This window comes from Cyrtonyx montezumae, unplaced genomic scaffold (genome assembly GCF_038088225.1).
Source record: "Cyrtonyx montezumae isolate F1298 unplaced genomic scaffold, pur_monq_1.0 scaffold_17, whole genome shotgun sequence".
Classification (NCBI taxonomy): Eukaryota; Metazoa; Chordata; class Aves; order Galliformes; family Odontophoridae; genus Cyrtonyx; species Cyrtonyx montezumae.
Genome location: NW_027071903.1, coordinates 25,314,392 through 25,335,286, shown reverse-complemented (window position 1 = coordinate 25,335,286; position 20,895 = coordinate 25,314,392). Strand labels below are relative to the sequence as shown.

General features: G+C 40.2%; 2 protein-coding genes across 6 annotated transcripts in view; one reads left to right on the top strand and one right to left on the bottom strand.

Moving 5' to 3' along the window:
- The window catches only part of DMXL2 (Dmx like 2), a 49,024-nt gene extending 47,958 nt beyond the window's left edge, over positions 1–1,066 (top strand). For all 4 annotated transcript variants that reach the window (XM_065733875.1, XM_065733874.1, XM_065733873.1 and 1 more), the window contains one exon: positions 224–1,066. In XM_065733875.1, the coding sequence (XP_065589947.1) occupies positions 224–433 (210 nt within the window). In that variant the 3' untranslated portion in view covers positions 434–1,066. The remainder of the gene's footprint in view (positions 1–223) is intronic.
- A 2,177-nt stretch (positions 1,067–3,243) lies between these two features.
- On the bottom strand, positions 3,244–19,296 carry GLDN (gliomedin). Of its 2 annotated transcripts, XM_065733871.1 has the most exons (10): positions 19,212–19,296; positions 16,282–16,333; positions 14,600–14,617; positions 14,067–14,174; positions 12,816–12,962; positions 11,857–11,976; positions 8,088–8,168; positions 7,879–8,004; positions 7,034–7,184; positions 3,244–4,261 (listed from the first exon to the last, which is right to left on the bottom strand). In XM_065733871.1, exons 1-10 carry the CDS (start codon positions 19,242–19,244, stop codon positions 3,802–3,804), a joined length of 1,296 nt encoding a protein of 431 aa, XP_065589943.1. In that variant the 5' UTR covers positions 19,245–19,296; the 3' UTR covers positions 3,244–3,801. The 2 variants fall into 2 exon arrangements, with proteins under 2 accessions (XP_065589943.1, XP_065589944.1); XM_065733872.1 differs by lacking the exon at positions 19,212–19,296 and having other exon boundaries at positions 16,282–16,412.
- Positions 19,297–20,895: the final 1,599 nt, after the last annotated feature.

Sequence of the window (20,895 nt, the reverse complement as noted above, 5' to 3'; positions counted from 1 at the left end):
CAGCTGCCCTACATTGTGGTAGCCCTGTGCTGCTTTACTTTATGCTTCAACAAGAGCCTCCTAAGATTCTTGGACTTGTGGCAACTCTTGCTTATAGACAGCAAAAAAAATCCCCTCCCTTTGCTGAATAGGGTTTACAACAGCCAAGAATCTGAAACATTAGAGAAAACAGAAGTCCCAATTTTGATTTCCTTCTGTCTCATTTGTCATTCTTTCAATACAGGTGTGGAGATTGACTGGCTATAATTTAATCCATTCATTTAAAAATGAACACGCTAAGCAGTCCATTTTCAGAAATATTGGTGCTGGTGTCACCCAGATTGAAACCATTCAAGGGAATCGTATCTTCTCCTGTGGAGCAGATGGCACACTGAAAATGAGGGTTCTTCCCAACGCTTTCAACATACCTTCAGGCATTTTTGACATCCTGTAGCTTTCTGCAAGCTAACCCTGTTTTTATATAATGTCCCTTTAAGTCTCTAAAAATGCAGTGATATGCACTGTGGAATTTTTCTGTTGCCTTTCAAAGCAATTACAGCAACATTAAGTATTATCAGGGGGGAAAAGAGAAAGTACTTTTACAACAGGTAAATTTTGAATATGCCTGTAATGGTGGAAATGTGAGTACTGTGCTGTAAAAGCAAAGAATGAAACCCAGTACAGTGAGCTGTGGGTGGGGCACTCAGAAACCCACGAGCTGCATTCAGTAAGTGTAATGTAGAGATCCTGACAGCTGTCAGTCACTTAACAAGCACTGTGGCTCTACAAGTCAGTAAGCATTTCTAATGTGATTCTGATTATTTTTATTCCAGTTTTTCCCACTAATGGAAGCATGTCTACAACTTCTCATTGTGAAATAGTTTAGTTTTAATTAAGGGTACTCAGTGTTATTTGGTTTTCACAAGAATGTGTCATGGATGCAAATGCTGTGGAACAATGTGCAATTAAGAACGTACTGTGAGACGTATCATTTTATGCTGAGATTTTTTTCCCAGTTGGTATTACTACATAGTTGATACTGTAACTTGCACATTAACATTTTTAAATGCTTTTTTTGTTGTTTTTTTTTTTTGTTGTTGTTGTTTTAATTTGCACACTGTTTTCCTTTCTTTCTGACAGCTATGTTCTCTATTGGCCACCTGCCTTTACTTTAGGAATGTACTGTGCGCATTAAATGTTTGTAGTGAGGACACCCATGGTTCTGGTCAGCTTTTAGTTTTTGAAATTCATTTGTCCAGAAAATACTTCATTAAATGAAGCTGATAAGAAAATACCAATAGAACATACAATGCCACATTTCAGATGAATGTCAGGCTTTATGTGGCCAGCTAGTAAATAGTGGATAAAACTGGTAATTAAATTATTACCACAGCATATTGTATAAACTATGCAGAGTTCAATATTGTTTGCTTGTAATATAACTAGCTACTGTTGTCAGATGTATTTTTCTGTTGTAAACAAAAACTATGTTCTTAAGACACCAGAAAAGATGTCTGCGTATTTAAATGTTATCAAAGTGTCTTACTCTTCCAATGAAAATTTTGATGTCTGTGCTGTACTGTAAAATATACTGGAATAAAAAGCACCTTTCTCCAAAGGCAATCTTAAATTGCAGGCTGTGAAGTAGGAAAAGAAAGAAAAGTAAATGTCACTGTTTAGTTTTCCCTTTGTAAGTTAAATAAATTACTTTTATTTCATGGAACAGTTCATTCCAGAACTTTCTTACATTAAAATAGACTTAACTGAACTTCTTAGAGAATGACTGGAGACTGCGTGAGCTACCTTTCACTTGACCTGACCATACAGAAGCAAGAAAAGATTGGCTGTATGCATTTCATTTTCAGCTCTCCTAGAAAATTGTGAAGTTAACATGTACTTCATCTCCAACTGAGGCAGCTGCAAGAAATACTTGTTATACAAGCCTGGCTCTGCCTCTAAGGCAAGAGGTAGAGTTTGCTGCCCTTTCTCCAGTGGGTTGATCTAACTGGGTCAGCAATACATTCAGAAGTTTAACATGTATTTAACATATGCATGTTATATAAAATAATTCAAATCTGGCTTAAATTGTATTTTTACCAGTATATATCCCTGTGTGTTGTTTTTTTTTTAACCAAGAAGTCTACTTTATTAATAACATAATTTTTAAAAAAAAACAAAAAACAGAACCTCCTCCTGGACTGCAGTTCTGGACTGCGATGTTTCACATTATTGCTGTGGATAGAACTCTTGGCACATGAGTTCTGATGTGCATATTAGCTCAGACTATTGCTACTTTTTGCCTCTGCTGCTGCTTTTTGCCTCCACATGCATCTCTGTCCTTAGCACAGGAGGCCCAAATCCTGGCCGTAGTGAAACCAGCAGATATGCTAAGAGAGGATACAGTCCAGGCCCAGCCATCACTGTATCACACACTGCTCAGCTGCAGCATTTTTCTGGTCCATCTGCTAGATAAGGTTCTGCACACAAAGATCATCCTGAATTCCTTTTATCCCTTCAGTTGTTCCTTATACCAAGCGGGCATTGAACAGCTGAGTGTACTCAAGGGTTTGAGACATACTTTCATTTTAAATATTCAGATTAATTCCATAATTGACCAACAGACACAGTCAGCTTAGAAACTGAAATTTTCTGAGAACGTGATTTTGAACTGAAACACAAAAAGGCACAACTTATGTACCAATGTTAAATTTAGAAATCTGAACTACTGAACAAAATTAAAATCAAAAGGTCCTATCGTTTTTCACCTCTTGCTCCCAAAAATTTGAATGTCAGTGGCTACCTTCTGAAACAACAAATTAACTCACTGAGTACAATACCGAATCCGGGCCATCCTGCTCCAGGTATTTCATTTTTCAAAGACAACCAGCAAAGTTTACCCTCCATTTTGTGATTTCATTTCCCCGAATAAGCATGAAGAAAATTTGTCAGAAATGTACCTTCCTTATAACTATGCTTTGTAAGTTATAATTCTATGAAATGAGAAACTTTACCTGGCAGTGAGAGGGGAGGTAGAGATCCCAACAATGCAAGCAACTACAACACTGTTAAAACAGGAATTTTAATAAAAAGTTTTACATGTTTTCTTCCAATTTTATTCTCAGTAATTTTCCTGCCCACATTTGTTTTTCTAAACACAGTTTCATGTGCTTCAGTATTTAATAACGCCATCATTACCATTTTCCCTGGAACTCAGGCTGGATTGTGCTTTTAATGATGTGACTTTTGGCTGGACTTTTCACATTTGATGCTTTTCACTTCTTGATATTTAAACAACTCTTTCCATTCTTTTTAAACACTCTATATCCTTGTCAAAAATATGATCATAGAGGATGGGGGTGAGTATTAAGTAAAAATAACAGAGAAAAGTATTTGTATACAAGTTCATTATTTAGATGCTTATAGTATACCATAATCACTGACTAGAAAATGATTGCAGATAAGATGACTGCAACTGGAAGTTATAAATAGTCACTGCTGATCGCATGACCATGGAATAATCAACATATATTAGGTCTAATTATTGGCTCGAGAATGGGAAAAACAAAAGCAAGTCTGTGGTAACTGTGTGCCAGCTGTAATACTGAACAGTCGTTCTTTGAACAACAAAAAGAAGAAATGGCCTGTGTGATTTAAGTGCATTTATACAAAGGAGTCTGATTTTCCTTTTATGCACACGTGTGAACCACCATGAGTGAACAGAAAGTGTAAACCAAGTGAAGGGACTCCAATGTGTATATCATATAGGTTTAAAAAATCTGTTTAGTCAAACATCACTTCCTATGATCCCTTTTTAAAGTATATTCATCCACCAAAATGTACTGGATATACCATTAAGCTCCCATTCTCCCACGTATACAAATTCTTATCTCTTAGACTGTAAGAAAGCATAGCAAGAACAGACTGTGAAGACCGTAACTCAAACCTGGCATTAATCTGCTTCTCTTTCAATAAATCAAAAGCAAAACTTACTGTCATGTCCTTAGTATCAGTAACATACATAATTCCACATGCTATGAATGCATTACCAGCTTTGGACTTAGGATATGTAGTGTTGATATGCCGAATGACTGAGAATGTTTCTTCATCAATGTGTGCTACTATTATAGTTTCATCAGTGCTTGAGGCATATATAATCCAGAGTCCTTTTTCATCCACTGCTATATTGAAGTACGTCTTCGAGTTAGAAAAGAGGTAGTTACGGCCATGATACAAGGCATTTTCAATGAGCAGCATGCCCAGAGATGCATTATCAAGCCCAAATCTGAAAAGAAAAAAAACCTAAGTATCAGTATCTTTTCTTAAAAGTTTGTTTGTATATACAACTGGTTGGTTGGATTGCTTCAGAGGATGTTATTACTGACAGAAGCACTGTTGAAAATCCTTGAGTTTAAGGACCATTCTAATGATATCTTTCAAAATGAAGTACTTCACCGAAAGCACCTTCCAAAACACTAGGAGAAAACTTCACAGTAATAACCAATTTAAGGCACACAATAGCATGAATTCACTTCAGTAAGTTGCATTTTATTTAGTCTACAAACCTTAATATCACTGGGATAAAAGAAAAAGAACGAAAATGAAACAAAAAGAAAGGATGGGTGCAAAAAAAATCGAATACCAGGAGAAACCTCAAAGTTGTGAACTGAAATCTACAGAAATTTGCTTTCTACTAGGCAGGAGCTAAAGGGAGAAAGTGTGATTGACCAAACTGGCATGAATACTGGGCAGGTTCACCTAGTCTTAGAGTTCGTCCTTTGAAAATAGTTCAGATAATGCAGTGATTTGCTCAAATGAACATCAAAGGAATAAAAATGCTACTTTTGCAGAGCCAAAATTCTGACCTCATGCTGGCCCCTGAAAGGACAGCCTGAATGCCTCATCTCTGATGTACGAAGTGTTTTTATTCCTTGAAATTCCTTAATACGATGATAATCTGAAGACAGTGGCATTTAGCACCTTAAAATTGAGTTCTACTAGTTCAAGAAAGTAATCAGCTACTATTGAAGCACATTTGCTGTTAGGAAGGGCAGAGTATGCTCTTATTCTTTTTAGTAATGCATTTTGTATGAAGCACATCTCGCTGTCTAACATTTATGTAACTATATAGCTAATTTCCTCAAATAGAGAAAAAGTGTTTTTCAGTTCAGGAATCTACTCTCCAAGAGTTTTCTGGAAGGACAGACTTAACACTACTAGGTTATGCAGGAAAATCACCCAAAGAAAGCTCAGAAATGAGTATTCAAGTGATTTGCTTCAGCTTTTCTAAAATTCAACTCTGCAGCAGCTCAACATTCCAGCAGCACGTGTTTGCATTAAGAAATGCTTTTAGGGCTGGAGTTGATTAAAGGATATCAGAGAAACCTAATTTTGTCAGCATCTAAAGGTGACAAGAAACTCCTTTTAGACACTTTTTCAGCATTTGCAAAATCATCTCACCAGGTTCTCATCTGTTCTTTGCATTACACCAATACAGAAGCCCCCTGAAGCTTTTCTGCAGTCCAGATTCAAGGACTTCACTGTAACAGATTTCACATTGCCTAATCCTTTCTATGCTGAAAATAAGCAATCTTTGAGTGAACGACTGAACAGAAACTGAACAGTTGCTAACTTTTAGCAACTACTTAGGGAGGTTCTGAAGATTCCATGAATAGCTTGTATTTGTACATGAAGGCAGTTCCAGATTAAGGGTGCCCAAGCAAAGGTGAGGATCTTCTGTCCTATCACTGTGTATTGTTTAGACGGAGATGGTCATTAAAAATGTATAAACAAAAATCCCTACAGATATTTAAAGAACATTGCCAAAACATGATTTTGTCTTTGGCAGAATAAATATTGTAGAATCCAAGCAGCTTGCTTACATTCCTTGGCATCTAAATGAATATAGGAAGAAGGCACTCACACCTGCTTGGGTAGAGACATCAAAGTATAAGTAAATGTTCTTGGCTCAGACATCAGAGTCATGCAATGGAGCTTGAAAGAAGATGCAATCTTTCACTTGCCCTTGGACAAGTATTTCTTTGGCTCTTCCCACAAGATGAGATTTTGGTTTTGATTTGTATTGTCTATCATCAGGAGGAACTGAAGAAATAAGGATGTCATTTCCAGTTCAAATTCAGGGAGATGCACTGGGAGAGTTACAGAAATTTATTATGAGGAAACCAAGCAGTGGAGTCACTCCTCCACAATGCAATGCACGACCACAAGTTGCTATATGCTCAGCAGGTGCCTTGGTGCATTCCTGTGCATGAGCAGCATTAACTCAACCCTTACCAGCAAAAAACAGTGCTACCTGAGAGCAAGGCATGTGCATCAATGCAGTAGGAAGCTCTGGAAAGCAACACATTCCTCACGTGGGCTTCAGTTGTATAACCCCTTCTCTGTGTCCCCAAGACTGCATCTGATCCAATTGCTACCCCGGTGCATGCACACACACACAGCTTTAATCGTGTTCTTTTTTTCTGACCCTCATATTCCTTATTCACTTCCCATTTCTTTCTGCCATTTATGAATGCAGCAAGGAATCCAAGTGCAAAAACATGCAGAGCAATGCAATGTTTAATTGGAACCCACTGGCCCCAAGGATTTTCAACAGAAAAATCCATTGCCATCTCTGCACACAGCATCTTTTTAATCTGAAGGGCCAACTGCCTTGCATTTCATACATCACATAGTTACTGCTAAAGTAATCTGTTTGGACACAGAGCTGCATAGTGATTAAAGAGCTAACTGTCACAGCAGAGGATGGGCTGAGAACCTCAGTTCCTCAGCTCCAAGAGATGATGCACACACACTGCATGGAAGGCCAACAGCCCACAGTCCAGATACAGACAGGGAAATGATGACTGTACTATTCTGACAAGAATTCTAAACCATTTCTTCCATTCTTTCTTTGCTGGATAGGATGAAAAAGAAACAAAATGGTACAAAGAAGTGGCCTGGCTTTCTGAGGTCCATCTCTATCTATTTCTGAGGTCCACGTATTGCTCTTCCTCACACTACATTATTAACCTTAAGCTAATTGCATTCAACTTACTTCAGAATGACATTGGTTCCTCCTTTTTGGTAGTACAGATGATTGTTTTGTACTGCATGACCACAACCATAAAAGAACCCGGTGATGTTAATGATCCTGTAGCTGTCATTTAGCAAGGCATTGGAATTCTCATACTCTTTTATAGAGTTTCCTAAATGAGAGAATAATAAAAAAAAATTAAAAAAGAATTAAAAAGGCTGTTATTTATCTCATTTCTGAAATCTCAACTCTAAAACTCAATTTTTGTTAAAATCCATTTAGAATCAAGTATGTGACAGAAAGCAATCGTATTTATGTTTTCAACAGTGATTTAATATGTGGAACACGATAAAATAATCCAGAGGCAAAGCCAAGAACATACTGAGGTGTGCAAGGGGCAGCTTCTGACTGAGTAATCAGCCTTAATTTTGAATGTACTTGCTAAACTGTGACAGTATTTCCCTTCTCAACTCATGCCCTGGAAATGGTCTTGCAATAATGTAGCTCGTGCAGGATCTGATTCATTTTCACTCAGCCTTAATAGAAAGGGAAAATTTAGCTACAATTTAGGGGATTAAATTAAAACCACAGGAAGCTGGTAGAGAGCAAGAATACAAAGACATGGACAATGGGCAATAAAAAAAAAACCCAGCTATTGAGAGTCAACACTGGATTCTGAGGTCAGAAATACTAAAAATGTCTTCCATCATATGCAGGGCTAAGTATCACACAGCAACATGGAAAACATTCTCAAAAAGATTCGGGTAAAGCCATCATCCTTCACTTGAAATATTAATCTGGGTTGAAGGAATTACGAAGGCAATGTTACTATAAGGCTGACTCCTGACAACAACGTGCTGCCATACCTGAGAAGTGCATGGTGAGCCAAATCCTTTCATCGCTCACATTTGCAGGTTCCCGCATCCAAGTTCCAAATGTTTGCTGCACGCTGACAAAGTGAACAGGACTTCCTACAGATGTTATGACACATTCTAGTAGAGAAAAAGCACGCGTCCGTTACCTGTGTGACTGCAAACCACTAAGCAGCAGTCAGTCTCACACTCTATCAGGTTACCAGCTTTTCTGGGATGATCGGAGGTTCTGTCTTCAGCTTTTCCAGCCAAGGTATCATCATTTGGTACAGCACATGTCTCCCCTGGATTTGAGAGAGTAAGGGTAAACCGTGACACTTTTCTACATTCAGCATGACAGATGCACAGTCTGTGACTTCACTAAACTGAAGGAATGATGATTGGGATTTCATTTCGCCTGGAAAAATGCTTAGGTGGCTCTGGTCATCAGTGATACATAAACACATGAGCAAATGAAGTGTTTGGGTGGGTCTGTTTCCTTGAAGCTGTTGGGCTGACAGACTGCTTTGAGGAGCAACTGGTTTTGCTCAGCAGATTTAACCCTCTAGCTGAGAATTTCCAAGTAGGTGCTTTGCAAGGCACTGCTGTCCCTCTCCTCTGATAACAGCATTTAATTGAAGCAGCTCCAGCTAGCTGATTTATCAGTCATACTAAAACTGCTTCCTTGGGAGTGAGTGATGGCCAAACTCACAGGGCTTCATGCCCCAGTCTGGGTGCACCAGCAGAGGGGCTGTACTCTGTGAGCAACCATGAAGTTCTGTACTTGCCATGAATCCTCAGAACGGTAACTTTGTACCTAACACACACACACTGAGCACTTCTTGCATAAGAATGCAGGTCGGCCATCCATGCCATTAAAGGTGCAAGACTAAGGGAAATTACACACCACATCCTATACACATAGAGGAATGGTTCACCAAAGAAGCAAATAAACAACTGCAAACATTTCCCTCACTCCTCAGTGATTAGAAGGTTGGGTTTTCTCTAGCATTTACTATTTAAACAATGACTAAAGAGATTATTTATGGAATTTTTTTCTGCAAACACAGATACATCTTTTGCATTTAAAACAAGGCAGCACATTTCAATTTGGTTATAATGAATGACCACAGAGAGCAAACAGTTCTTTGCTGAAGATACCCTGATTTCATTGCACTCTTGTTTTCTAACCCCATTCTTAAAATTCATCTCTTTACACATTTCATACATTTTCACTGTTGCTTTCCAATCAATTCCTGGACTTTGCAGGACTGTGAAAATGATGTTGAAATGAACGAGGTAGAAAAAATATGAAGTAACTATAAGGTAAAGCTGAAAGGGCAGTATGACACTGAGGAAAGAAAAAGCAGATTACACTGCACTGTTTCCTCCTTAAGTTTATAACCTCTCTCTGGTTCACATGGAAAGAAAATACTCCAAGGTAGACCAAAAACAACACATATTTCTCCCATCCATTTATCTAGAACACTTACTGATAGGACATTAAAGTTGTAATTGATCACGACTTATCCCCTAAAAAAGGCACAAACAGCCAATCCAGCTGTGGGAAGAAGTGTGCCTATCGCTGGAATCCAGCAATCCCCCAAGAGCCCCTTCCAGGTTTTGATCTCCATGTCTTCTCAAAATATGTCAAGAAAGGAATCCACTCCACAGAAATCACAAGCTGCGATACACAGGTTTATTAGGCTCAGCCCAAGAAAACTGATAAAATTAACTGCATGAACAGTTCCTCATAAAGTGGTTTATCTGAGACTATGGAATAGTCAAGGACCAGGTCAATGTTTCTTGTGAAGATGAACGCACTGTTTGGATTTGAGATCATTTGCAATTCTGTCTGGGAACTTCCAGCTGCATGAAACAGAAAGCAATTAAGATTAAGGAAGACAGTTTTCTATCAGAGACTGCTATGTGAAATTTCCACTGCTTTCTTTCCACCAAAAAACAAAATAAAAATAATAATAATAATAAATGCCATAGTAGTTGTGATACTAAAATATTCTGGCTGAGAATTAATAGAATTTACAGGACACTGGAACTATGGATGTGGTCAGTTCTGGGGAGGATGTGAAGGGCAGAGGGATGTGCTGTTTCTTTTATTATTAGCTAATAGTATCAAAACACCTGAGCTTGCAACTAATTATTCTATTCTCTTAAGGATATTAAATTTTGAAACATGTAAATCTGATTCATAGAAATCATTCTTATGTTCGTATGTAATAAGTTAATTACAGCTGTAAATCAGGATATGAATTCTCTTTCTTCAAAGGGATATGATCATTATATAACAAAAAACAATTTATTTTTGTATTAGTCACACAATCTACCACTCATAACATTTAAATGCTCACTGAGGAGCATCTCTTCAGTGCTAAGTTATTTGAATATAACTCCCATCTGCACACTGGGATTTCAAATCCATCAGAAATCCATCAGATAAAGCTTATTCCTCCAAAGAACTTCAGACTGTACCAACAACTGAAAGGTGGTGACCTGAGTAAATGCTCTAATTGTATCCTGCCCAGCACTTCACACATTTCTGAATTTCAAATAGTATCTAATTTCTGCTCAGCTATCAACTTTCCATTGTAGGGAGGCTCTTTGTGCTCCATTCTGATGCTGCAATACCAAGCGTCTCCCAGCTGAAATTCTCTACAATTTCATTCTACGTTAAGAATAAGAGACAGAAGTAATTGAAGTATGTCTCAGTCAGTATCAAATACTCACTGGTTAATAGCATTTATAATACAGAAGATTTCATTTCACCAAACTTTGCAGAATGATGGCTAAAGGGGAAAGATAATGGTGACATACATACCAATCCTAGCTCACTTGAAGCTGCTACAAGCTGAAATGGACATTGCTAACAGCTAATCACCAGTTATCTCCTTGCAGTGAACAATTCAGGTGCCAGACATCCTTACTGCTGTGAGCCTTGCCTGAAGGTGAAGGGCTGCTAGTGTTAAATGGGAACAATAAAGAGGAGAACAGTATTTTGAATCCATTACAACCAAAGCCTCTTTCTTAGCACTGGAGAAGAACCATGCTCCCTCCTCCTCAACTTTACTATTGCAACATCAAATCAATACCACCCTATTAATAGTGAGACTCACGAATCACTCTGCATACTTCACACTTGCATTGTTTGTTCTAGTTCATACATTTCCAGTTACCCAAGAAAACCCACTTAACCAACACTGTCACAGATAACTCATTTTCTGAAAGATGTGAAAGAAGGAAAATTATTATCTGGGATGTTCTTCACTATGCTTTTATTGAATCACTCTGACCTTCTCAGTGAGGAGGAAAATTCACCCCAAGACTACAGTGAGCAACAGCCACTGAAAGAACCACCTCTCTGCCATCAAATGTAATACCTTCTGGGACAGTGGACAAGGACAGCAGGGCCAGATCCAGCATGTAGATCCAAGAATAAGTTTGCTTCCATTCTCAAGCTAGAAATACAAATGCTGTTCTACTAACAGTTTTTCTTTGCTTTCCATTATCAGCTGCTGGCTCGATCCAGCATTTTCCAGTTATCACAATACAACAGTGTTTGTAGAACCCATGTTGCAGAGCATCCAAGCAACCAACTCAGCTCATACTGCTTCAGTGACCAACAAGAAAGGCTCTGAGGTACCACTCCTGGTCAAAATGCTCTAAATGGCACTGATTTGAGACTACATATACTTATAAAATAAAGCTGCTGAATTTTACAAAAGAATGAGTAAGAACTCCAAACGTTAGTGTGCACATTATCTCCTCCCCAACATGGGAGGGGAGAGGGAGAGGAGAGAGGCAGTGCAGCTGCAACGTTTCAGCTGACAGTCTATGAACTGCCAGTTTGGATGTTCATATCTTGGTTATAACAGTATCTGCTGTGAACTTTTCAGCCAATCACTGTTTCATGACACTGAGACCGGGTTTAATCTTCAGCTGTTTATAATATTAAAAAGAACAATTGGAAGAACCAACCTGTGCATTTGTTGCTGTACACGTTCTCCTGAAGTTGTGCTTTATCTTTACGTTTTCCTGGAGGCCCTGGAGGTCCGGGTGGCCCAGGGGGGCCTGGTGGTCCAGGTTCACCTTTTGCACCTGTGTACAGAGCAAAGTGCAATGCCACAGGCCCTGCAGGCAAGCATGCAATCTGCAGAGAACTGCGAGTCCGCACAATGGACCTACTAGAGATCTCTAAAATAGCCTCTGTCTTCTGAAGAGGTTTTTGTGTACGGAAAAAATACAGCTCAATAAATTATCTGGAGTGCTATTAGGATTGTAGAATCACAGAATATCAAATACCAAAGTCCAAAGGGACCCATAAGAATCATCGAGTCCAGCTCCTGGAACATGAACCACCCAGAACTTTATAGGTTCCAGGACATCAGTGCAACTTAATCTGTCTGGATTATAGGCACATAAGAGAGTTATAAAGTACAAATGCCATTTATATCATGTTTTCTAAGACTTCAGTTTAAAAGGCTCCAGTGCTATAGTTCTAGCAGCTTACATATTTGGTTGCCATGATGCTCCCTTTATGTATTCCCAAGTGGAAACCTGTTCTCATTTTCTGACACACAAGCAAAACTACACTGCAAGAAAGAGCAGAAGGAGATCAGGTGTCTGGAAGCATCCTGGAAAAGGGGGAATTCATATACACCTCAACCCAAGGCCCATATAAGTCTTCTTGTGAGGAACTGCATTATAAAGGGAACACAATCCCCTGGGCAGTCGTTTTTATTTTTGGAGCTGCACATTCCCTTGAAACTATTACTGAGAGATACTAGTATCTGAACTGTAGCAATGCCCAGAAACTTCACTGAGGATAATGTGGCTGTTTTGGCTGGTCCAAATCTTGTAGACCACGTTCTTGCTACAGAAGCAGAGCGTGTATTTTTCCACCATGTACACTGTTACAAGAGTGTGCCTCTTCCTACCTTCCAATATCACGTCATTGTTTGCATCTCCCTTTTCTCCCTTTGCTCCTCTTGCACCTTTTCCACCAGGCATACCATCCTTGCCAGGTAAACCTATTTCTCCAGGTTCTCCTTTCTGTCCTTGGTCACCTTTTGGTCCTGCCACACCTAGAAGTAAAAAGCATTTCAGTACAAAGAACGCTTTCCCAGTGTTAAACACACTGCTCCTAAAATCAATACATTCTGTTGAAACACAAAATGCATTCACCCTAGTAGTTCTATGGCTCAACATATTGCACCTTCAACATTTTCCCTTGCCCCTGCAGAACACTGAAGAAGTTACCTAGTAACATTCCCACATGCCTCTATACTTCTGCAATCACAATTGCTCTGTACACCTCCTGTGCTTGCTCATTTAGCAGAGTAATGTTTTTAACAAGGCATTCATTTGTCCCATGTAATCTCAGTCGGAGCATTTTGCAACATGGAACACGATGTTGTGGTTGTACAACTGACACCAAAAACTTCCCACCCTTCACCTTCATGTCATTATTTTATGCTCTAGAAGAGAGAAGTGAGCAGTCAAACAGCCAGAAATGGAAGTGCTCTTGCAGGCATAGGGTTCACATTACATCTGTAAGTACTTGAGGAGAAGATTCTTGCTCTTCCACTTACAGTTTTACTATTTACATTGAAATTCTTTGTGAAATTTATGTGATTTGTGTGATTTACGTGAAATCAGAAACAGAATTACAGTTCTGGGATGAAAACTGAAATGTGTCTTCCATACAATTGCCCTCTGACTCTAAAAATATGTTTTCATTTCCTAATAAAAACAAAAAGAATGTTGATGAATACTAAAGCAACAGACCATGTGCTGTGTCAAACAACCACAGACAATTGTCCCAAACTCAGTCTTTGTTTTTTGAAGCCCTCTCAAGTCAAAGGTTCCTTATGTTAGCAGGTTGAAGGAGTGGAATCATTCTGATGACACTATTTGCAAGCAAGTTCAGAATACTGAGATGCAATTAATTTCATTTGATAGCCATAATGTGCAATACATGGTAGTATATTTATACCATCTTTCTAGAATATGTCTGAAGTGTTCTACTAAAACTTAGTGTAAGACAATGAATGCTACAGAATTCTGCAATGTGCAAATTATTTGCGAACGTTGAATTCCTTCTCCCTGTAACAGAGGTCTAAAAGTAATTGCATCTGAATGTAACAGTCATAAAGGATTTTTTTCTTTTTTAAACAAATAAAATATACCCATTTTTCCTCTTTTCCCATTTAGTCCTGGCTCTCCCTTTTGGCCTGGGACACCCGGGGCTCCATCCGAGCCGTTGTAGCCAGGAGGTCCATCAAGCCCAGGGGGCCCTGAAAAAGCCAGACAGCACAACAGAAATGTCACCATTCACCAGAACATTAGAAATCAACAACCAACATTCCTAAGATCTGTTTATAATATTAAATTAAAATAATTGTCTACTCTTTCATAACATTATTTGCCTAAATGCTACTTGAAAATTCTTCACACTTCTAGCTTTGAACAAATATGTTTTGGCAAACACTGAACTATTTTTTCACCTCCAACACAAAAGCAGAACCACCCTTCCACCCCCAGCAGGGCACAGGTTGACATTAGTAGGAAAGCGATAAAGGCAAGTAGTCATTCAATTCACCTTCATTCTAGTTAGCAAAGGAAGACTGTTCTGTAAAGATATATTTCTATATTTCAACATCTATACCAACAGCTGTTTCAGATACCCAAAACCATTAGTACAATCATCAAAACATCTTACCTGGGGGACCAGGGGGGCCTACAACAAGAACATGCAAAAGAACACAAGACAGAAGAAACAGTGAGTTTACCATAGCAAGTAACCAGAAACAATTCCAGCTTGAAGGGATGAACATTACATCAGAACAATGAAAAGGGGGGGAAAGCATATCACATGTCAAAAGGAAAACCTATGGATTTACATGTAATGTATTGAAAACAAACATCTGAGCATCAGCAGGAACTCAAGTAGACCTTAATGAAAAAATGTCCTTAAAAGCAGTTTGTGTGTGTGTGTACATATTCTGCCTTTTGCAATTTCTAATGGATAAAGATCTGATGACCACCTCTACAATATCACATCACTGTGGGTAGGTCCTGATGGAATGCCATGAGCCCAAGCCATCTAACTATGGTTACATTTCTTTTATATATGTTAGTGGGTTTTTTGTGGGTTTTGTGTGTTGGTTTTGTCGTTTTTTGTTTGTTTGTACAGTAGAAAGAGAATAGCTTTACAACACTTCACAACACAGGTAAAGTCATTAACCTATTGAAAAAATGCATTCAAAATACATTCCTTGTGTTTGTCAGCTATTTAATTACAATTCAGGATTCAGACAACTTTAAACAGGAAAAAAGGTCTCGTCACTCCTATCAACTATTTTTAAATCACAATCACTGCTTTACATGGAGTTGGTCTCCAGGCTGTACCATGTTCCCCACATGACCCAGCTGAGGACTGGCTGCTGCAGTAGAAATAGGGCTTATCCAGTTATTCTACAACATGTGTCACAATAAAATCTGTCTTATTCCCTATGAGTTCATTCAAGTACAGGGCCTTGAAAGAAAGCACAGCAGGCAAGAGTAAAGTATTGCCTGAAAATGTTTCTATTATAAGATTTGTCTTATATATTTTTTGAGGTGTGTATTTGGAATCACATATTTAAAAAGTTGTAGTTGCAGTTAAAGATCCAAATCTGCTCTGTGAACATTTTTCTCCAGTCACTAAGTACTGCCTTGTTTCAACAAAAATAAAATCTCTAAGACAAAATAACAGTAATTCCTGGATTTCCCTACAGATGACACTTACCAACATTAACAAGAAAATGCCATGAGTAAAGTAGAAACCATTTTATAATGTAATTACAGAGAATATCCCTTTTAATCAGTACCCAAAGTAACACCAGTTAATAACTTACTGGCAGTTTTCCAGTAACTAAAATCTCTCCAGCATCACGAAGTCACATGCATTAGCATCTAGAATTCTGTCATTTCAGACACTGAGGATCTTAATTATCCTTGTATCAGCACAAGATAAGTAAGAAAGGTGCTTGAAAGGTAGTAGAAAGGGCTACAGCAGAGAAAGCCAGGACTAAAGAAACAGTTTAATAGTGTCAGGAGAGCAGAACCTGCAGAAGGCACTGAGTAGGTGAATTCACAACTGCAGAGCCCAAGGAAACATGGGTTCAACTGAACTCCTACACATCCAGCATTTATAAGTATGTGTAGGTAAGTCCCAAAGTAGCATCTGCTATCTTGTTTAAGTAAACAACACAAGTTATCTATATATGTGTGTGTGTGTGTGTGTGCATTTTGATAAATAACAAAATTTGTCATGTAAAAATTTATCTAAGTTCCTTGGAAACATTGATTCTGTATTGCTGAGGGTAAAAACAAATGTAATGTTTGTGGTAATTAACATACCTGTTAAACATATTCCTTTTGTGCTGTTACATAAATCCACCATCACTCGGACCTGAAGTTTTAAAGAAATTAAGTTCAAAACAAGGTGGGTCATGACAACTCAGATAAAATGGTCTGATTTACCTTTTCTACATTACTGTGCTTATAAGAATAAAATATTTAGACCTATTTTTACATTGAGACAACAATCAATTCCTCAATCAGTGATTCCCTGACACAAATCTTTTTGGTACACCTCACTTTAAACCCTTCCAAAAACACTAAGAAAATACTTGGCAGTCAGTTCCAGGCATCATCTAAGCATCAATATTCACCTGTTACAGTAATCCAAATGTGTGACTGTCCATGTAACTGACTGCTGGTGTGAGGTATTCACAGCTAACATCAGCCAGTAACTCTGTACTCAATTCCATTTCACATTTATAAACAATGGGTACTTTTCCAGCATAGCATATACCATGAGAAAGATGTCCTGCATTCCACATAAGAGATTTCTTGCCTTGGAATCACAGAGATGGGCAACCCTGGGGTGGACCCTTACTCATCTGAAACACTTCAGCTGAACAGTGACAGACTTTACAAAAACCAACCAACGTTTGTATGGATGCCTCTAATCTAGAGTAGATCAAGTTTTATAAATGATAAGGTCATTTTCACAAAACATGTGGATTTGGGTATTTGTTTCTATATTTCTTTCCTCTTTATACCTGTAAACAGACACAAAGATTCAGGACAAAGCACTCAATGCAGTAAAGCTCTGTGACTTCCCACAGACTGAAGTGACAGCTGACAGCATTCACCATCTTCAAAGATTGAAGAGTTATTACAGAAATGCCCATGTTGTAATTCCACAAATACATTTCCTGGTCATTATAAAGCAATTTTTCCCCATCTGCTGTAGGCCTTTCTACTATTTTTATCTTTGTGCTAAGATTTCAAACACTTCACCTACCAGCCCTGTCGCAGTGGGCACCTGGCCCCAATGTCCTTCTCAGTTTTCATCCTGAGAAGTTTCAGATTCAATCTAACTTAGCTTAACTACTGTTGTGTGTCAGGATTTGCTTGTTCTCCCTTCCCCTCATCTCTCAAAAACCAGGCTTCTACACTGTAATTTGTAAAATACACCTTGTTCAAGCATTCTCTAATTCAAACTGCATTTTAATCTAAATGGATTTGTTGAGATCGTTGAAGTGATTACAGCTTGCTCCGGAGCCCTGCAATTATCTCAGTATTATATTTGTCATTCAGTGCAACCCACACGACAGTTACAAGCATGGCATTCAGAGAGTGCATTACAGAGAACAGCCTGCAGCACAGCCCCCCAGCTCAGTGATGAGGAGCCGTTGGCCTTCCCATCAGCCAGCTTCACTTGCCAAGGAGAAAAGCTACAGAAAACAATACTTTAAGCGCTAACAGCTTCATTTCTTTCGGGAATAAAGAAAGGATGGGGAGGAGGTGAGGGGGTTTTAACACAAACTATGGAGCAAAGCTGCAGGAATCACCTCCCCAACCACAAGGACCTTTGGCCCATGCTACACAGCACTCCGGTCTTCCTATTACAGCAAAGACAATACCAGATGGGAAGGGGAAGAGTGGCTTGAGAATATTTCTAGAGTTTCCTTCCCCTTGAGCCAATAGATCTGCACACAGTTACATGATCTTCTGCTATGTAGCAGCCAGAATAAAAGAGATAGATATTTTGTAAGAACAAAAGGGCAGCAAACCCAAAGCACAGTGGCTGCCTGCAGGACTGCACATATATTTTGATGGAGCCTGTCTTACACGTCTTGATTTGAACAGAGAAGTGGCACAAGTGGACAATCTTGTCATATACTGTTAAAATACACATCATGCCACTCGGTCAAATTTGGAGAGCCCAATAAAATGTGTTTGCTGCATACATGTCATTTAACCACAGAGGGATGGCACATGTAGCTGTCGCTGTCATGACTATCCAACTACACCAACAGCGAACAGTTTTAACAGCATAACCCCTGCCAGATCTGAACTTTTTCTCTACTGATTTTATTTGTGTTAGTCAGACTCAGAATCATAGAATCATTAAGGTTGGAACGACCACTAAGATTGCCAAGGACAGCCAACAACCATATCCCTCAGTGCTACATCCATCCTTTCCTTGAACACCTCCAGGGACAGAGACTCTGCCTCCTCTAGCCACTCTTTCTGAGAAGAAATCATTCCTAATACACAAAATGAACCTCTCCTGGTACAACTTCAAGCCACTTCCTCTTGTCTGATCTCTGTTACCTGGGATTGGAGGCCAACCCCCACCTCACCACAACCTCCTTTCAGGGAGTTGTAGAGAGTGATGAGGTCTCTCCTGTGCTTCCTCTTCTCCAGACTGACCCATCCCAGTTCTCCCTCAGCCATTGCCCATAAAACCTGCGCTCCAAACCCTTCATAGCTTTGTTACCCTTCTCTGGATGGAATCCAGAGCCTCAATATCATTCTTGTAGTAAGGGGACCAAAACTGAACACGGTGCTCAAGGTGCAGCCTCGCCAGCGCACAGGGACCATTGGTCCAGCTCCTGCTGGCTGCGCTATCTCTGACTCAGACCAGGATGTGTTGTCCTTCTTGTCCAGCTGGGCACACTGCTGGCCCATGCTGCACCCAAACATCCTTCTCCTGCGTGCAGCTGTGTGACTTACAGCCGCTCTGCCCCAATCCTGTAGCGGTGCATGGGGTTGCTATGACAGAAACGCAGGACCTGTTCTTGTCGAAGCACACACGGTTGGCTTCAGCCCAGAGCTCCCCACACCACCTTCCTACCCTCAGGCAGATCGACACTTCCTCCCAACTTGGCATCATCCGCCAACCTTCAGCGGGCTCGCTCCATCCCTTCATCAATACAGACATCACACGGGGCTGCTCTACGCGTCAGACCGAACCACGTGGCGCGCCGCCCTACCGGCACCATGGAGTAGGTGAGCATCATCAGCATGTCCTCGCTGTCGGCGCGCACGTGCCCGCGGCGGCTCCTCCTGCTGCGGGAGAGGGGCGGGTGGCCGGGCCCGGCCGCGCCCAGCGGGTCCCGCACGGAGCCGTTGGCCGCGGGGATCCGCGCCGCCTCCATCTCCCTCAGCGCCGCGCTCAGCTCCCGCCACTGCGCCAGCAGGAACAGCGTCCCCGCCGCGCTGAGCGCCGACAGCAGTCCCACGGCGGCGAGCACGCAGCGCAGCGCCCGCCCGCCCGCCTCCATCGTGCTGCGGACGGGCGGCTGCGGCCGGCGGGAGGGATTTATGGCCCCCGCAGCCGTGGGTCGCGGGATGGGAGGGGGGAGTGGCGGCCGCCCGGTAGGAGATACTGCGCAGTGAAACAAAGCTCCCCTTTACGTGGGAAAAGACCGCTAAGATCATCCAGTCCAATCATAAAGCCACCCCCATCGTGCCTACTAGCCACATCCCTCAGTGGCACACTTACCCGCGCCTTGAACACCTCCAGGGACAGACTCCATCGCTTCCTGGGCAGTCTAATTAATTCATCATAAAGGTAAGAAAATGAATAATACAGTACTTAACTGTTGTGAGGAACACTACAGTTTGACTGAATGTGAAGATGTCATGAAGACCATGAAACTTACAAAACTCTGAAGAAGAGTTGTAGAAACGTTCTTTAAAATGCTGAAACTTTAAGCTCGAAGACCAAGCAGCTGTGCTTTCTTTCACTGTTGCTATTTCAAACTGATCTCAAGAAATTCACAGGCTCTGAATGCCCAGTTCCCTGCAAGGAAGAGCTCGTGGTCTTCGCCATGTCAGACTGATGGTTCTCTGCAGACTTCTATAACCAGGCCGGGCCTTTCTGACACTATTCCAACTATACCACTGCCCTGCAGCTCACACTAACCCCGCAGTGCACTAAAGCATGAACTGTGAAGTCAAATCAAATTTGAATTTCACAGACAGATTCTGTCCCAGCCCATTAAACACAGCAGAGATACCAAGGCAAGAAATTACCTCCATTATGTTAAAGTTCTGATCTTTCTGAAATAAAAGAAATATAACAAAAAGCCTTGGTGTCCTCAAGCATCACTCTGGGAACTGTTTTCTTATTAATCTATTATGGTGAGTTTAGGTAGAGCAAGACAGAAGTAGAGGGGATAAAAGCAACATTCAATCCCATTCCATAATGACATGAAACAAGAGAATTACCACATGTCCAAAGGAGTAGGGCTCACCAACACACTCATCCCTCTCAAGGATGAACCAGCACCATGCAACCCTAACAGTCCCCTCTCATTTGCACTGTGATACCAGGTAACAAAGATCTCTTCGGTCACTCACACTGAAAATATCCTGTTAAGATGTAGGAACAGGTTGCACCATCTGAAGCCCATAGTGCTCAACTTCTTTCATGGCACAGTGCATTTTACAACATTCTCTATTTTACAAAACAAAATCAGGAATGTAATCCCTTAACTACTTGGTATTTTCAGAAACCATTACAATCCTTAAAACTGAATTTGTGTATTGAAGAAATAGTAACCCTATAGAAACGGGACTGTTTAAGTTTTACTTCTATTAAACTTGTGAGGGGAAAAACAACCTTACATAGAACTTCTCAGAAGTAATTTTTTCCTAAGCAAGCTTTGTTTA